This window comes from Calidris pugnax, unplaced genomic scaffold (assembly GCF_001431845.1).
Source record: "Calidris pugnax isolate Ruff unplaced genomic scaffold, ASM143184v1 scaffold22, whole genome shotgun sequence".
NCBI classification, from domain to species: Eukaryota; Metazoa; Chordata; class Aves; order Charadriiformes; family Scolopacidae; genus Calidris; species Calidris pugnax.
Genome location: NW_015090763.1, coordinates 614583 through 632425, shown reverse-complemented (window position 1 = coordinate 632425; position 17843 = coordinate 614583). Strand labels below are relative to the sequence as shown.

The window sequence follows — 17843 nt, the reverse complement described above, 5'->3', positions numbered from 1 at the left end:
CTTTGGCGTACACAAGCCTTTCTGTTTTCTCCTCACTATAATTAACCTGAGACAGAAATAACTGGAGTATACTATAAAGAAACACACATTTGAAGCTTCCCAGAGCTCATTATATATAGTAAGGAGGATATTTAACAGGATGCAACAGTAGTAGAGTGTCTAGATATTAAACTTAAGTACCATTCATTTGCCATTACAGAGATAGCAATGCAGTGCTTGGTGCAGACATTAGCTCAGACATTAGCGTGCTTTGAGCATCTCAAGGGGCTCTCATCGAACCACCTGCTCTGGGTGGACATCACAGGCTTGAAACCCTTGTCCTGCAGGAACCAGTCAGAGCAGGATGATTTGGAACAGCCAAGCTGGGCACCTCTTTTTAATCAGTGGAGGGAGAGAGACACCTCTAAGTGTTTGTATGCATGGAAGGAGGTGCTCCAGCTGTCTGGAGACAACAGTAGTTCCTGCTGCAGGCTGTTGCTGGAGGAGCTGGGCAGAGGCTCCAGGAAGAAACCCCATGGGCTCCATGCTAAATCCCAGGACACGTCTAGAGATGCTGAACCCAGAGCTGTTTCTGTTGGCAGCTCTCCTTGGAAGAGAGGGAAGGAGGGTGCAGAACAGATGCTCTTGATCTGCACAGCACCCTCCTGGTCCATGCTCCAGGGATGGGTGATACCAATACTGGGCCTTCCTAGCCCCAGGCAGTTCTGGACCTTCACAACATGCCTTCACCTTCAGGTCAGACACCCCACCAGGGTGGAGCATCCTCCCTACTTTCTGCTGATGCTGAGCCTCTGTTGAGGAGCCAGGGAGAGGATGAGCAAGAGAGGACCTCACAGGGCAGATTCCTGGAGAGGGGCAGGGAGTCTCGTCTGCTGGTCCTGCTCCAAGAGCTGCTGAGGTACTTCCAATGAGGAGCCACTGCCCAAAATGCACTAACAGCCCTCAGGACCTTCTTGGTGGTTCAAAGAAGGGTCAGCTGGTAGCCAAACAGCCTTTTAGGTCAGACGGTGCAGCTCAGTCAAAAGACCAGGTTGTGATACATCAGCAAGGTCAAGCAGGAGAGAATCGGTAAAAAGGGAATCAACATTTTTCCAGGCCAAAATGTCTGAAATAACGAGCGAGGAGGAATGCGAAGGGGAGTGGGTAGTAGCCAGGATGGCTGAGAGCATTGCATACCTCCGCCAGCCAAGGCTTAGGCTGCAGGTCTAGAAATAGCCCTTGGGAAGAATAAAAAAGCCGTTAAGCAGAGGTGTGGACCTGGGAGCAGAAACAGGCCTGGGTTCATCTGGTGAGCGAAGCAGAAGGCCAAGTCCTCAGCCAAACTGGGGTTCAGTTTTGGCTTCTCGAGCAGGGGGATGCTCCCCCCATGGCCTTGCAGCCAGGAGATGTGTGCCCAGAGCCCTGGTATGACACAGGGTGAGTAGCAGAGACCGAGTCAACAGTTGTAACCCACCCTGGAAGCAGTTTGTTATTTCTGTAGTGTTTGTGCAAGGATTGTTTCTTGTTTATTTTCTCTCTCCGTTTGTTTCAAGTTAAATTTTCTGCCCTTTTTTTAAAATAGTGTCGTGGTTTAACCCCAGCCGGCGGCCAGGGCCACGCAACCACTCGTGTAGTTCTCCCCCTTTCCCCAGAAGGGCAGGGAGAAGAGGGAGAAAAAGGAGGGGAAAAGGAAAAACTCATGGGTTGAGATAAAGAGAGTTTAATAGAACAATAACAAAAAAAAAAAGGAAAAATATAATAATAATGGTAAAAGAATATAGAAGAAACAAGTCACTTTCACCACCTGGTAGACTGGTGAATTGGCACCATCCTAGCAGTGATGGTGAGTACCACCCGCCTCTGGCTGACCCTATTTATCTACTGAACATGATGTCTATGGTACAGAATATTCCACTGACCATTCCATCATTCTCTATGCTCCTTCTCAGCTTGTATGGGAAGCTGAAAAAAGTCCTTGAAAAAGATAAACATCACCTGGCAGCAATTAAAATAATATGTGTTATTGTTCCTTTAATACCAAACCTGAAACACAGCAAACACTCAAAAAAAAAAAAATTAACTCTATCCCAGCTGCAACCAGGACATCTTGCTTGTAGCCCAGCTAAACAGTCTCTGTAAATGAATTTAATCTTCTAATCTGCTCTGACTCCACTTGATGGAAATGGGTTTGTTTTAAATAGCTAAAGCAAGAGAATAAAGGAGAGGGGAGAAAAAAAATCTGAAGTGCCTGTCACTTGCAGAATTTACTTAGTTTTTGAAGAGAGCTCTAGGTAAATCCTGGAGAAAGCAAACTCTCTTAAAATACATCCTGATCAGTCTGCAGTTGAACAGGCTACCTTTGTCCTGCTCCAGTCTCTGCATCTCAAAAAAAAATAAAAAATACTGAAAAACTGAAGCAGGTTTATGAAAGACCTGTGAGAATGATTTGAAGCCTGCCACACTTGCCAGCTAGCGAGCTGGATTAACAAACTCATTCTAATTAATTCAGCAGAGAGCAGATTAAGAGACAGCTCTCTCACCGTTTTTGGTAGCTTCGTAATGAAGGACTCTGGATCTTGTCACACCTTGTCATAAAGAGATTAGAAAAGATGGAAGCTAGAAAAATTCAAGCTAGAAAGAAAATTGAAGTTTCTCGTGACAGTAAATGGTTATTTGGGTGTTTCTTATGACTTTTCAAGTTCTAAAGTGAAAGTGAGTGCCCTGAAATGTGAGTGACTCGCATTGTGTCATCCCCCAACTTTCCCAAAGCCAATGTTTTACCTTACAAGCCTGTGGTTTCCTAAGGACTAAGGGTAGCTTTGCTAAAGGTGTAGATTGCAAATAGACCTGAGTGTAAATACTGCTCTCGGTCTGTTCATGGAGCAAGTCCCTCTCCAGTAACCCCCAGGCCAGAGCCCAGTGGGTGCTGGGGTCGCAGTAGAGTCTGGGAATGTTTGGGTGATGTAAGCATAAAGCAGTGCATTAAAAGTTGGAGTGATTGTGCAATGCTACCTCATTCCTGAAGACCTGCTTCTCCTCCGCGCTTCACTCCCACCTGCAAAGAGAAATTCAAACTAAAACCACATTTTTAAAAAAATTTTATTTTCCTTCTTACTCATCTCTTCCATTTTGTTTCTACAGGGATATAAAGGCTACCCTGGACCACCAGGTCACCCTGGAGACCAGGTGAGTCTTCCCGGCTTCCAAAGGCTTTAAAGAGGGATGGATGTGGTGACTCTGATGCTGGGTTGGATGCTGTACAGGCAGCTCCTTCCAGGGGCAGCTCGGTACACACAGGGACGCAGAGCGAGCTGCCGGCAGCTGTGCACATACACTGACCGAGCACCAGCAGGTTGGTGGGAGGAGACTGCCTTGGAGTTTCTAAATTTAATTTCTAATTTTTTTTATTGCTCGACCATGTTAAGTTTATGTGGTGGAAGAAATACCAGCTTACCCTCCTCCCCCTTTATTTTTCCTTTTACATTTATTTCACCTGGAGTTTACTAACCACATCATATTAAGTACTAACATGCAGTTCCCCTCCCAAAGCCCATTCCCCCCTCTCCCCTTTTTTCCCCCCCCTCTTTATTTGGTTAAGTCTGATGTTTGCAGTTCAGGGGGAAAAAAAAGGCAATGAATAGCAGGCCCTGTTAGCAATGATGTTAAAGGATATTATACATGAATCCATTTAGTTTCGAAGAATTTTGGCAGTGCTTCCCCACCAGTAAAACGGTTCCATATGCCAGATATAGACACAGCCTTACACCTTCTCTTAGCCTCCTTGTTTCAAACTATCTGCTGCTTTCGCTGCCGAGGGAGGGAGAAGGAGAAATAGCAACACTTGCTTAATGCATGGATCCTATTGACTTGGCTTCTGTGTTTTTTTCCCCCCTCATTAATTTATTCCACTGTCTACATTTAATATTTTCTTCCTGCCTATAAATTTGCATCAGATTAATCCATTCTACCCTCCTTTCCCCCCAGCTCAGAGAGTGAAGCATCTAAAAAGGCTTCCTCCAGTGTGACATTCTCCTTACCTTCTGTGCCTTCTCTTTTTTCTCTCCGAAGGGCGAACGAGGACCAGACGGAAGCCCAGGTGCCAAAGGTTATCCTGGCAGGCAGGTGCAGTAAATCTCATCGTGCTGTGCGCAGACTAGGGATTTGGGTGTGCAGGTAGCTAAATATATGCCCCACTAAATACGTGCCACACTAAAGACAGTGCAGACCTCTAGAATACGTATATTTTCCTTTTTCTCTGCCCAGGTTGCTGTATCAATGACAGCCTTTCAACTCTGGGGGACACTAAGGTTGTTAGAAAGTATTTTATGCCTGTGATAGAAAAAGCCTCATTTTTTACAGCAAAATCTGACAAATTTTTGCTTCAGTAAAACAACAAGGGGGAAAAAAACCTAGATCAGCAGAGCAGAGATACTTGCAAGATACTTCAATTTTAGCCACATTTTACATCTGACCTTGAAGAGATTGGAAACCTGGGACAGAGGAAGGCATGTTGCCAAAATAAAAGATTTAGACAAGCATAATCATATATACACATGCATATAAAATTATACATGGACCATAAACATGTATATAAATCATATTTGCAGCTGTTAAAAAAAAAATCATGAAAGAAAACCAAGTCTTTGTTTTCATTCTGAAAAAGTTGCACAATGACAACTTTAGGAATGGAGGAGTGTGCAAAAAAATGGATCAAGATTGGACACTTTATTGTCTTACTGCTGTAAGATGCCAAGTAGCAGGAAGAAAATTAAGAGGAAGAATTTCTAAGACCCAAAGTGGAATCTGTTGGAGGGCAGAAGACCTGGCCCTGTAACATTTTATGGTGAAAAGGGTTTTTCATGGTTTTCTAAAATGGACACATTAACGTTGGATTCTGTCATGTTTTCTATTTAGCAAAGAGGCCAGGCAGATGTCAAAGCCCCCAAGCAGTCTGCTGTGAGCATCTCAGACTGCTCATGAGCTCCTGTGTGGGTTTTTACCCAGATGTGCAGGCCATGGGACTCAATGTGAACTAGATGTGCAGAGCAATTCTGCATCCTCCTGCCCCAGATGATCTGCAGTTAAATTGTCACCTTGCTTAGGAAATTTAGGTGGAACATACAGATGCAGACCGGAGAGTGCAGATGGTAGAGCTGGATGAGAGTTTTATGCACCTGACTAAATGCTCCATTCATACTCTGAAAGGCTCTTAGAGCTTTGCATGCCAAAGAGTCTCCCAGGTGTGGATGTGTGCTAGATGACTAATATGAAGCTGTCCGAGCTCTGTTGGACATACAAGGTTAATGAATGCTGTTTAGCAATTCACTGTGCTCTTCTGCCCATCAGATAAGCAGGGTGAAATCTTTGCGCTCGACACACGAAGAACAAAAGTGCTTTCTTAAAATGCGGTTTGGGTCAGGAAAGTGACTTTTTTGTTTTTAAGGCAGATTTTTTTTTCAGCATATCTGAAACGCCGTGTGTATCCAGCACCGGAGCTGTTTACTTTACTGAGATTTTACTACTTGTTACTCCTGTCAGCTGTGCTGGCTCTGCAGTGCTATGGGAGAGAGAGCTTGGCTCTGATTCCATTTGTGCATCACAGGCAGAATTGTTAACTTCACCCCCATGGCTGAGATCTTTGGCAGCAAGGCATGAGCCAGGAAAGAGCACAACCTGACTTTCAGATCCCAGGTTGGGTGTGCAGTGCTGCCAGCTAAAGAAAATATGGACTTAGACTTTTTTTTTTTTCCTTTTCCTTCCACTCAGAAAAAAAAAGCCCAACAACATTTGGAATTGAAAAACAATTGACCTGGAAACTTGCTAGAGGACAATAAACATGAAAATTCATTATGCATTTTTACAGGGTTGGTTTTTTTTCCCCGCAGTACTCAAAGTGAGCAGCAATAGGCATGGAAGTAAAATGAGGAATGTATTTTCAGTTCTTTCCATAGCTGTTGACGCTGCAGAGAGTTAGAGACATACAATACCTACACTGCTAAATGACTTTGTAGGCTGTAGAAATTCGAGGGGGCTTTCTCACTGCTTCAGGGCCCACCTGTGCTCCCTGAGCAGGTATTGAAATACGTTTGTCATTTGCTGTGCACGTGTTCAGTTGGGCAGGGAGATGAATGGAGAGCTGTTGGGTACAGAGCATCAGCCTGTTCCCTCTTTATGATGAGAAATCTCTCCTTCGGCCCCGGGGAAGGCTCACTGTGTGCAGCAGTCTCAGGTTCTGCTGAGTCGCAGCTCCCCAACAAGGGGAGATTTGTTATTTGTATCATTTTGTCCTTTTTTTCTTCTTTGTTGGTACGCCTTGGGCTCGGCACTGAAAGCAGAATCAGGCAGGGACAGTGCCGGGGATTTGGCACTGCTCATTAGGTAAAGTTAAAGCCTGTCCACATTTGTCTTTGTTTTTTCCCTTCTGTTCTAGGGCTTACCTGGCCCCATAGGGGAAGCTGGTCCAAAAGGCAGTCGGGTAAGCAGCTTTTCTTTTGTCTTTTCTCTACTTGTTTTTACCAAAAGCTTCCCAAGAAACTCTACGCCTAATTTTGCAATCCTGAGACTAGTTCCTTTCATTTGTTGGATTGGGGACTTGAACTGCGCGCCGCTTGTTTATTGAAGCACTGGTAAATTTTTTAAATTAAAGATGGAATGTACCAAGATCAGAGTTCACCAATAGTGCTGATGATTTAAAGTCAACCTCTTCAGAGCTCACGTTGCAGGAGAGGAAAGAATGGCACACAAATTCCTACCGAAGACCAAAGTCTGAACTTTCTGCAAGCCCCATCTCCCAAAGGCCTCTTTAGTTTCAATAAGTGTGGTTCAGCAGTCTGAGACCATGCTGAATATGGGTTCTTTTGGGTATAGTCCTGAGTTTGGGAGTGATTTATATCATTATGCAGAATAACAAGCCAGCATCTTGAAGCCATGTGCAAATACAAACATTAATATCTCTGTTCTGCCTGGTTTTGCTCACCAAATTGAATTGCTGGGGGTCCATTCTCACTGCAAAGGGTTATTTTTTTTTTTTTTTACCAATTAAGACTCTCGTTAATCACATTTTGTTCTTTTCCTGCAATTATACATCCACAATGAGACTCTGAGCCAATAAAATCCCCCCTTTCTCTAACATGCGATACTTTCTCTAGATGCAGTAAATTCAAGCAGCTGGCTTTCATCACTAGGAAAACTGCAAGGAATAAACAAATGCCGAGTGTGTAGCTCGTTGTATTCCTGAGCTGGGAGGGGAGATGGCGTGTTCAGTGCAGGGGAAAGGATGATCTGAGATAGCATGGCTTCCTCACCTCGCTTCTGCAAGTGATAAAGCTTTCCCCGGTGCATCTGTTTCTCTGGCCTAACCAGGACCTCGTGTAATCATCGTGTGACAGATGTGCAGAATGTAAGACTTGAAAATTATTTTCCACTTTGCACCCTTGAGTGCTGAGGACTGAAATATTTATAGCTACCCAAGAAAGCCATTCCTTAGTTCATCTACACTCAATCAAAATTGGGTACCAAGGTGAGATAATCTGCATTTTGTGGATTGAGGGAGCCAACTGTGGACTCTTCCCCATCTCTACTTTTCCTTCTGCAGGAGGTAGTTCAGGAGTTATGTGATTTGTCTTGGTGTTCAAGAAGCAAAGGCAGACAGCATCATTTTAATGTGGCCATATTTCCTGGCTAGGTATCATCCCTAAATGAAACGCAACCTAAAGCGAGCGATAGACTGCTAAAAAAATGTGGTGGGGTTGACAGTAAGAGATTTAGTAGTGATGGAGAAGGAAAGATGAGAGAAAATCAGTGTTAACACTTGGCTCTTGTAACAGCGAGGTGCCACTGAGGGGGCTCCCTGCTGAAATTCACTTCCTCTTGCTTCTGCTTGTTTGGCACAAATTAGTCCTTTGCAAAGGCCCAGCACACAAGGTAACTTTGTCCTGGCTGCTGAGCAAAGAGGATTAAACACAAACCTTCAATTGTTGCAAGGGGAGGGAAATGCAGCATTTGTGTCCTGTCTGAGCAGGATCCCAAGGCCGTGGAGAAACGCGGCGCAGTTGAAAATGCAAAGCCTGGCAATAAGTGTGAAAGGAGCAGATTTTACGTGAAACGTGTTGGTGCAAAGGAGGCTTCTTTACAGTTGGGTGTCAAAGGATCTGTAGGAGCTGAGCCTCGTACCCCAAGCCCAAGATCCTGAAATGGCAGGGTCCTTGGTGCCTGAGTTGACAAATTGTTTGCAGAAGGTCTTGGTGGTGCAACAGTGTTTGCAGGGAAAGACTTTAGGCAGAACCGAGACTAATTTACTTCTCTCTCAGCAAAGGATGGTCAGCAGCCCTGTCTGCCAGGAGAAGGTGGTATTTGTGTAAGAAGGGGCTGCAGCGTGTCACCATGGGACATGAGACAAGCAGAAAGGGCTTGGTACAACAAGATATTTTCACAAGGCACTTGGGAATGAGTGCCAAAGGCAGGGAATGAGCCCTTGGAGAGATGAAGGGAGGTGTAGCCATGTGGATTGCTTTTGCTTATCACTCTTGCTAACCTTGAACTGAGCTCCATTTCCCTCAGGTACACTCGGAGCCAGCCCAGGTAAGGTTGCTTCTTGCTGGCCTCTTCCTGCCTGGAGTCCTCATGATCCCTGGTGTGAGGGTATGTGCCCTTGGACTACATCGTGGAAGCCAGCACCATGCAGTCCATGGGCATATACACTTGCCTCAAGGTTTATTTCATCACGGCTGCCATTGACCAACGCTGGAGGATGTTCTGCTGCTCAGGAAAGACAGACTGACTGGTGATAACACAGAAATGTATTTGACTACTTGTTTCCTCTTTTCTTTAGGGATATATTGGTCTCCCAGGATTATTTGGGCTACCAGGGGCTGATGGAGAACGAGTGAGTATTTTGTGAAGAAAATCTTGATGTGTTGCTTGAATACAGTTCTTCAGAGCATCTTGTAGCCTTTTCTGTCCCTTGCTCCTGAGGAAGGAGGCAAGCATGCCTAATGTTTAACTGTGCCTTCTTCAGCCTGTTTCTACTCTTGCATGAAGACCTGTGTCCCTGTACGAGGCTGACATTCGAGGCTCAGGGAAAAAGTAGGCTTCAGACAGGGTCATCAGACCTCATTATTGAGTAGAAAGGAGTTCTTCTATGTTTCCCTTCACTTAAAAACCTGCCTTCCTCCTTCCCATTACTAGTTCATCTTAGTGGGATGGGACTGGGGGGAAAAATGTACATGGAAATTCCCTGCTCCCACAGGAGTGACATCCCAGCCAGAGTGTCCCAGCATTTTGGGTGTCCAACTGGAGGTGTCTGGAAAGAGGTTGTCTTGGAAGAGTCCCTTGGAAGGGAGACTGTGCCTGGGGCTTTCTGGCAAAGGCTTTCCTTCCAGTTGCATCAAGTTGGGCAGTCAAGACTGGGGCCTGTGGACAGACAGCTGTGGCTGCTGTTCCCATGTGTCCTCCCTTCTCCCCATCCTTTTCTTCGTGCCTTCTCCATACCCACACATTCAGAGCTTTGCAGGACCTCCTTTGCTTTTTTGCTCTTCTCCCCCACATCCCCCCACCTGCCTCATCTCTACCTATCCAAGGACCCCTTCCTCCCACTGCAAGACCTCCTAAGGAAGGCTGCTGTAAGATGAAGACTGTTTTATTCCAGCTTTTTCTCCCTCAAATGCAAACCCCAGAAACCAGAGAGGCCCCAGGAGCATGTGGGAGTGAGTGTGTGTGTGCCTGCCTGGGAGGGGACTACCCCGAGCTCTAGAGTCGCTGATTTAATGCTTGTATAACTAAATAAGAAACATAAACAGAAGTTCTCCAGCGAGTGCCTTGGCGGTGGCCTTCGTTTGGTTCCAGACCAGTAGCTTAATGACTGCTCCTGCTAAGCACAGCTCCAGCCTGTTGCCCTGGGTGTGGATGCTGCCTGCGCGTGTCCTCGGGGAGGGCCATAGTCAGTGGGTGAAGGTTAATTGTCTTCTGCTCTCCCAGCTGACTGCGAGTAGCTGACATTTTGATTCCTGAACAATGCCCCACTCATTAGCCTGTTTTGCATTCCCCTTTCTCCTCTCCTTGTGTTTTGTATTGTTGGTTGGCTGTTTGCTTTCTCAACCAGACCTATTTTTTTTTTTTTTTTTTTTCTCTGTGTGTTTTCCTTGCAGGGGATCCCTGGAGTTCCTGGGAAGAGGGGCAAGATGGGTAGGCCGGTAAAGTTTTTCCTCGTCTATTATGCAGACCTTGTTGAATGAAACTGGAAACAAAACATCTGGCTATTGGCTGGGGACAATGTCTTTTCATATCTTTTGGAGGGAATCAAATGGGGAGATCAAACAAACCTTTCCATATCTCTTTTCTCAAACAGGAAGAAAACTGAAGATACAAATATTGTTCTCTTCCTTCCTTTCATGCTCTGCCTGCTTCACAGGCATTTTTGTTATTTTTTTTGCACTGTCTCAATGCTCCCTTGGATCTTACGCTTATCAGACTCTCTTCTGCAACCTCTTCCCCTCTGCCCTCCATCTGGCCTCTTCCCTGAATGTGCTTTTTGATTCCCCACCATGATTGCAGCATCCTGGGGGTCTGTGCTTGCTCTGTCACATTTACTGCTCTGGGCTCCCACCGGTCCCATCGCATTTGCCTCTCTTGGCTGAGATTGTCTCCAACCCTTGTGCCATCCTGGTTTGTATAATGCAGGTGCACTTTTGTATAGAAACTTTTTGGTCCTTGGGGTGGGGGGGGTGCACAGGGACAAAGCATATCAGATGAAGACATGTTTGAGGAGCAAGGAGACCAGGTAGATTTGAGAGCTTAGCCCAGGAAGAAGAGGTGTTTGCAGGTAGGGCTGAATACAGGGTGGAAAATGAGAGGGCTGGATAAATGGAAGGATTTGTGCTGACTGTAGCAAAAGGCAAAATAAAGCAGGTGGGGAAAGTACTGAAATGAGCAGAGGAAACAGAGGAAGGACAGAGAGGAAAGCCTTTCCCACATCAGCCTTCCTCCAAGCAATTCTGCCTGCTTCCTTTGCCAAAAAGTTACAAGGGTTTTGCTCCAGGAGCCAGCGGAGAGATCAGGCACGTTCGTGCTCTGGTGTGTCTCATTGCCTTTTGCACCTTGTCCTTCATGTTAGCCTGAGTTTCTCTCCATCTCCTGACATCATTGCACTCACAGGCTCCTTGTAAAATGTCCACTCACCCACACACGGAAAAAATCCAGTGCTTTCCCCCTGTCTCCCTTGCATGCGAACGCGTGCTTTCCAGGAGTCCCACGCCTACCGCTTGCTGGTGTTCTCACAGCAAAAGCCTTGCAAACATCCCCACAGTGCCACATTCATCCCGCCTGGCTGTTCTTCTCTCCCTGGGATGGGAGAAGGTCAAGCAGATTTTTTGAGTGGGGGGTAGTGAAAAACCAGTGCCAGATCTTCTGGTTTTGTAAGGCGCTGGTTGCACCAGAAACCTCTGTGATGAATAATTGCAGAGAGCAAATCGATGTGAGGATGACTCATTGACCAGAGTAAAACAAACAAAGCAACTGTCGTTAGGTGCAGGGTTTCTGCTCGCTGCCTTGTCTCTGCACAGAGCGTGCGGGAGGCTCAACGCGTTCCAGCTGGTGCTTGGCAAGCGTTTGTGATCTTCCAGGCAAAGGTTTTTGTCTGGCAGTCGCTGTTACAAACAAGGGGCTCCCCTGAGATCAGCGGGGAATCTCTCGACCGTGGAGGCATCGAGGGCTGGGATCTAGAGGAGGGATTAAACGGCTGCGCGTGAGCACCTTTATTCTACTCGGCTCTTTCAGGGAGTTTTGGCTCCGTCCCCGTTGCACGGTATCAGGTTTAATAAGAAATCTTGAATGGAGCGACGCCGATGATTTGTGCTTCCGCGCGTGAACGAAAAGATTAAGTGACATCCAGAGTTATTCAGGAAGTCACTGGGAGAAGGGAAAGTAGGAACCAGCTGACCTGGTTCACTTCCCAGGGCTTATCTCCTGGCCTGTGCTCTCTCCCAGCCGGTTTGCAGTGCTTGTGAGCCTGCTGTGATTTTTCTGGTCTCTCGCATTCCCGCACCGCTCGGTTTGCTGGCGCAGCTACTGTTCCTGTTCTCTTTCAGTGTTGTCACTGCGATGCAGAGCTCTTGGAAGCCCTTATTAGCTGCCATCCAAAGCTGGTAAATGCTCTGGAGAGCAGGGCAGGAGCTGGTATCTAATACATTTCTGTACCTAGTTTTGTTTGGGATGAGAGACGGCAGCAGATTAAGTGCTGGGCCGAGGAGCGGGGGGCGCTGGGGGAGTTTGCATGTGACACCGTGGGCCTCCGAGAATGATGTAAGAGGGAACGATTAAAATAGAAGAACTGGACATGAGTCAGACCTTGAAACCCTTCCAGGGAAGTTAAGTTTTGCAGAGCTGTGAAGGACATGGCGAATCTGTCGTGGAAACAGCCAGCTCCACCTCCCGCTCTGCTCTCCCCGCCGTGCGGCAGCAGCGGAGGGGGCCGGGGCCTTCCTGACGTACGGGCCCCGGCGAGCTCTTGAGCAAGAGGAGGGTTGGGGGTGGGCTGGGGGGAAGAATTATGATTAAACTATAATGCACCAGGGAGACTGAAATAACTCCAGTCTGTACATCCCTGGATGTGATGCCTGTGTGAGAGGTGGGCTGGAGGCCTGGGGCTGAAGCAACCGGTTGCTTAAACCTTCAGTCTTGCCAACGCAGTGGCTGGAAAGAATGGCTTTTTTACCGTGTTTTTGTGGGTTTTTATGGTGTTAAGCAGCTGGCAAAAAAAAAAAAAAATTGGATAAAAAAAGGCCCCATTGCTGGGGGCAAGGAGTGAGAGAAGCTCTTGTTGCCTTCTGTCTTGGCATGCACAGGTGATAGATCAGTCCTAATTCATCTTTACAAAGGAGATGTGCTGTCACCGAAGGAGGTGACCCACAGGAAGAAGAGATATAGCTAGTCATCATTCAAGAAGCATGAAGCTGAAAGCAATACACTTTTCTGATGCTGTAGGATATGGGTAGCTACAACCAGAAATGTCTGCACTGCAGATTATATTAAACTTGAAATAGAGTGTAAAAATTTCAGGAGCTCTCAAGACCTTCTAGAGAGAGAAAGAGGTTTAAAGGCAAACTTTCAGGAAATATACCCAAAGAACATTGAGCTCTTTTTTTGTCTCCATTATTGATTTGTGCTTGTATCTCTTTTTTCACCTAGACTATCAATACTACACCAGCTGCGCTATCTTATGCCCGATTTTTGTTTACAATGTGTTTTTCCAGTAGTATTATTTTAAAAGAGATAGAAAGGAAGGAGCAAAGTTTAGTTCCGAGACATCCTTAGTGACTCTTGGGTTTGTCTGAGGCCTCTTCACAATTTAGACAAAAGCAGCTGTGGGTTCCTTATATTTTTCTGAGAACCTGCTGGTGCTGCTGGTCCTGTGCCTGGAGCTCAGATGGTAACTCGGAGCCTCACCACGTCAGGTACCAGGCAAACATCTCATGATGCTCTGGTCCAAAGGGTCCATCCATTTGAGTTACAGGGTCAGACCATCCCCAGGGCTGGTAGGTGTAGGTAACAGCAGCATGAGCAAGTCATTAATAGCACAGGGAGGCATTTTGGCTTCCCTGCCTGTCTGTCTAGCTCTGCTCATCGTTACTGCTCTTTGGTTTGTCCCCCGTAGCTCGTGTCTGTGAGTGATGGGCAGCTGTGTCCCACCACTGTCAGGTGTTGTGATGGGTGTTCCTTTTCCTCCCTGCTAACCTCGGGCAAGGGAGACAAACATCTCCTGGCAGCACAGGCTCTGCCATCAGGCTCTGCACAGCCTTTGGCAAGTGCCAGCACGTTGGTGAAGTGCTGCTCCCAGGAGACAGCTTGACGGGTAGAGCAGACCGTTAAGCAGCAGGCACAGAGGGAGGGTTTGTGCTCGGGATGCGTGGCCAAGAAGGCTGACACCTCTGCCTGTGAGAAGGGTTGGAGTCTGCCAAGGCAAGGTGGGGAGATGCTGCGTTGCTTGGTGACTGCACAGGAGAAGGAAGAGGATGCAGGACCCGGGTTCTCCCCATGGCCTGCAACTTCAGACAAGCTGTTTGGCTCTTCTTGGCTGTGTGCAGAAGAGGGATAACACACTCTGCTCTCCTTTGAGCTCAGTAGCTGAAATTTAGCCTGTAAATTATTAGCGACCTTATTAATGCTTACAAGTATTTCAAGGGTGGGTTGAAGGAGGGATCCAGAGTCTTTTCAGTGGTTCCCAGTGAGAGGACGAGGGGCAACAGGCACAAGTTGGAGCATAAGAGGTTCCACTCAAATATGAGAAAAACTTCTTCACAGTAAGGGTGACAGAGCCCTGGAACAGGCTGCCCAGGGAGGGTGTGGAGTCCCCTTCTTTGGAGATTTTAAAGACCCGCCTGGATGTTCCTGAGTAACACACTCTGACAAGCTCTAGGCAATCCTGCTTCAGCAGGGGAGTTGGACTAGATGATCTCTATGGTCCCTTCCAACTCTAAAAATTCAGTGAAATTCAGTGAAGTACCAAGGGTTACTGCTCAGATGTCGAGGAAGATGTGCTATGAAGTGGCACATGGATTTTAAGTATTAGGGATGCGTCCATAGGTGAGTCCAGAAGTCTCCCTTCCCTCTCTGCCTGTCAGCCCCAGCATGGAGGCCGTGAGAGCCAGCAGTGATCTGGCAGCCACCCTAACGTAGCCTCAGCATTTGTAGTGAGCATCAGCGTGGTGGCAAGCTGCCGAATCTGGCATCCATCTTCCATGAGCTGACCACAGGCGGGGTCCCCCTTGCCAGCTCTCAGCTTGTAGTGCGGCGGCGCCTTCTTGCCAGGCTATTTTTCATGTCTGCTGCCTTCTTCCATGTTGACTTGCAAAGTTAATGTCTTAATTCCTGCCTCCGGTGAGCACCAAGTCTTGGTATAGTCTTCTTTTTTTATATCCGATAGGTGTTAGAAGTGCGTAGTGACACCCTTGTGCTCCCCACAGGGTATCACAGAATGATATGGGGTTGGAAGGGACCTCTGGAGATGAAAAGGTATCGCCTTGTGGTAGACACTAGATAGCAAAAAGCGGGGCTGTCTTTGGGTTAGGAAGGTTGTTTTGTTTTACAGCTTCCCCCAACCTTTTGATATACAGCTGAGATAGCTCAGTGGTGAACGTAAGCGCACAGGGCTTTTGCCAAGTTACACAGTCTCAGCTGTTGTCCATGCAAACAATGGGGGAACGTGTTTTGCCATGTGTCTGGAAAGGCTGGCATAACCACAAATTACTGAGAAAATAAATTTTGCTCCTCTCTGTAGGGAATAAGACGATAAACAGCTCCTCTCTTCTCGCTCCAATCTTTTCTCTGCTTTGGATGCAGCTGAGGTCCTTACTTGCGTTTGGAGTGAAGCAAGAGTCTCCTGCACCACAGAAGTTGAGATTTGGGAAACTGGTAACAGCATTTCAAAGTACCTCTTCTTTAGCAAATAGTTGCCAAACTCCAGTTGGCTTGAGTGGGCTCTTTGGGGTGCTAAGAGGCAGCTCATGTAGCTTTTCTCATAAGAGACGTGACACAGAACCCTGAGAGCTCTCACCCAGAGCACCGAGTATCCTGGCTCACATGGGCTAAGGGTCCAGCCATGTCTCTTTTGTCAATGAGGTTATCTACCAAAAAAAAGGAGGAAGAATGGATCTGTACTTCTCTTTAAATATCAAGAAAGATTTTAAAGAAACATTGTAATTAAAAATGAAAAATTTCTAAAGAAGTAAGGATAAACTGTGGTTTCCCACTTAGCTAGGTGGTAGTTCAGCGTGTTGGTCCACAAACCATTTCCCAAGATTTGAAAGAACTGGGAATGATTTTTTTAACTGATCCTAAATGACGTTATCTGTATATATCCTCACAAAATAAATATTTAATCATCCATGTAGCTTCACTGCTCAGGCCTGATTCACCTGAGCACTTGCTGGACTCATCCTCCAGCCCATAAAGCATTCTTTCTCCACTGGTGTCCCAGTTCAGGTTCAGCTGTAGGCCCTGTGCATGTAGAGGTGCACTTTGAGATGTGGCCAGCTGAAGTTAGTGGGGAAACTGTGCAGGCTGAGGACCTATTTGTACAGGTAAATCCACAAGACGAGCTGCAGGAAGGAGCCCAAATCACGTGTAGGAGCTGATGAACAGGGCTTGGGTAGGTCTCTCTGTCTCGTGCCAATACCCCAGCAGAGCACCAGAAAGTTTTGTGCCTCCTTCAGGAACTGATTGATTTTTTAAAAAAATAGGCTTTTAATAATTTTTTTTTCCCATGAAAAGTCAACTGGAGGTCCTGAAAATTAGTAATCAACAAAACTTCTCTTTTACTGAGAGAGATTTAGCCCATGAATTGGACTTTTCCTGTTAGCCGTCTTAGTCAATTCTTTGCTGTAATTTTTCTTTATTAAGCTAAATTGTTAAAATAGATTTGGTTTGAGCAATCAGTGACTTTTTTAATGCTTAAGTTGGACACTGAAACTGGGCAGCTGGTCTCTCCTCCCCTCTGGGCCTGGTTCATCACTCTGAAATGCAGACACGAGCCCAGAGCAAATGTCACCATGTCTTTTTTGGCTCGAGTCGTGTTCCACATGTCTGGAGTTTCCCAAATCTCTGTGATGAGGTGCTTGTGTGGTCACTTATCACTCTGATATCTGCAGGTGTTCCTGTGTTCACCATTACATCATCCAGATAACCTGACCAGGTGGACAATATTAGCATGTATTTCATTTTTAAAGAATTGGCAAAACAAAGTACTAAAAACATGAAGAAAAGGGTTTGAAAGGTGCCAAGGCCCATAACTTGTACCGAAAGAGAAAGAAGAAACAAACTCAAAGATGGTTTGTTTCCAATAATGTTGCTAAGTGACTTGTCCCTTGTAGTTCAAAAAACTCATGAAGAATTGAACCAAGCACAAGAACATCTTTCTTCCTTCAGGGAAATATTCATTCATAAATCAGATCGAAGCCTCAAAAGTATTTTAATTAGAAATTCTAAGAAAAAATAATGCAACTTATCACTTTCGGGTCTGAAAACATTTTGATCCCCAAAGCTGCTTGAGTTTCTTAAAAATAGGAGGCTGCTTGATTTGGAAACCTTGGCCATAAGTCATTAGGAGCGGTGGCAGAGTCAATGCTCTTCAGCATTAGGTCACTGGGTCTGTGTAACCTGCGCTCTGTTAGAGCCCCCCAGGCAGGGACAGAGATCATGGACAACATAAAGAGAACAAAGCAGATGGACAAGAGGGTGGAGGAGCTATCGGTCACCTTCAGTGATGTTTGGCTGGAGGGGCTTCAGGGGACTTTTGCTCAAGTTGGGGTGGAACAGGTTGCCCTGGAGGGCTGTGCTCCCACAACTGGAGGCATAGTTATCTTTAAAAATGCCATGAAATCTTTATCCAAAGAGGGTGTGACATGGAGCTGTGGAGTCTCCCAGGGAGGGAGAGCAGATCTCCCTTTCGGGTGATGAAGGAGCAGAAGGACCGTTGGTCCCGCACCCAGCTGAGGATGGCACCTCCCTCCTTCACAGGGATGAAAGCTGTCACAGCCCCGGGTCTAGCCTGAGCAGAAGGCAAAGGATCTTGCAGAGCTGCCCAAATTTAAGCCGGTGAGCTGGCACACCAGGAGCATGGGGTGGCCAGGCTCCCCTTAGGGTGACTCTCACTGCTTGGGCAACCAGCACCAGGTCTGAGCCAGCCCGTTCGCCTTCGCGGCCACCTGGGGAGGGGGCTCACGTCTGCTCTCTCCACCAAGAATGCTCTCAGAGGCCTGAGCTGCCAACATAAGCTACACTTGTTTATTTTATTCTCCTTCTTTTTTTCCAGTGAATGCTTTCTCTCACCCTCAGCCCTGCTTCCCCACCACCACCTTTTTTTTTTTTTTTTT

At 46.5% G+C, this 17843-nt stretch overlaps 1 protein-coding gene across 1 annotated transcript in view; it reads left to right on the top strand.

The window, feature by feature from the left end:
* Window positions 1–17843, top strand: part of COL27A1 (collagen, type XXVII, alpha 1) — a 175205-nt gene that overhangs the window by 50640 nt on the left and 106722 nt on the right. Inside the window, exons 8-12 of the mRNA XM_014949542.1 lie at window positions 3121–3165; window positions 4048–4101; window positions 6410–6454; window positions 8810–8863; window positions 10125–10169. Coding sequence (XP_014805028.1) covers window positions 3121–3165; window positions 4048–4101; window positions 6410–6454; window positions 8810–8863; window positions 10125–10169 — 243 coding nt within the window. The remainder of the gene's footprint in view (window positions 1–3120; window positions 3166–4047; window positions 4102–6409; window positions 6455–8809; window positions 8864–10124; window positions 10170–17843) is intronic.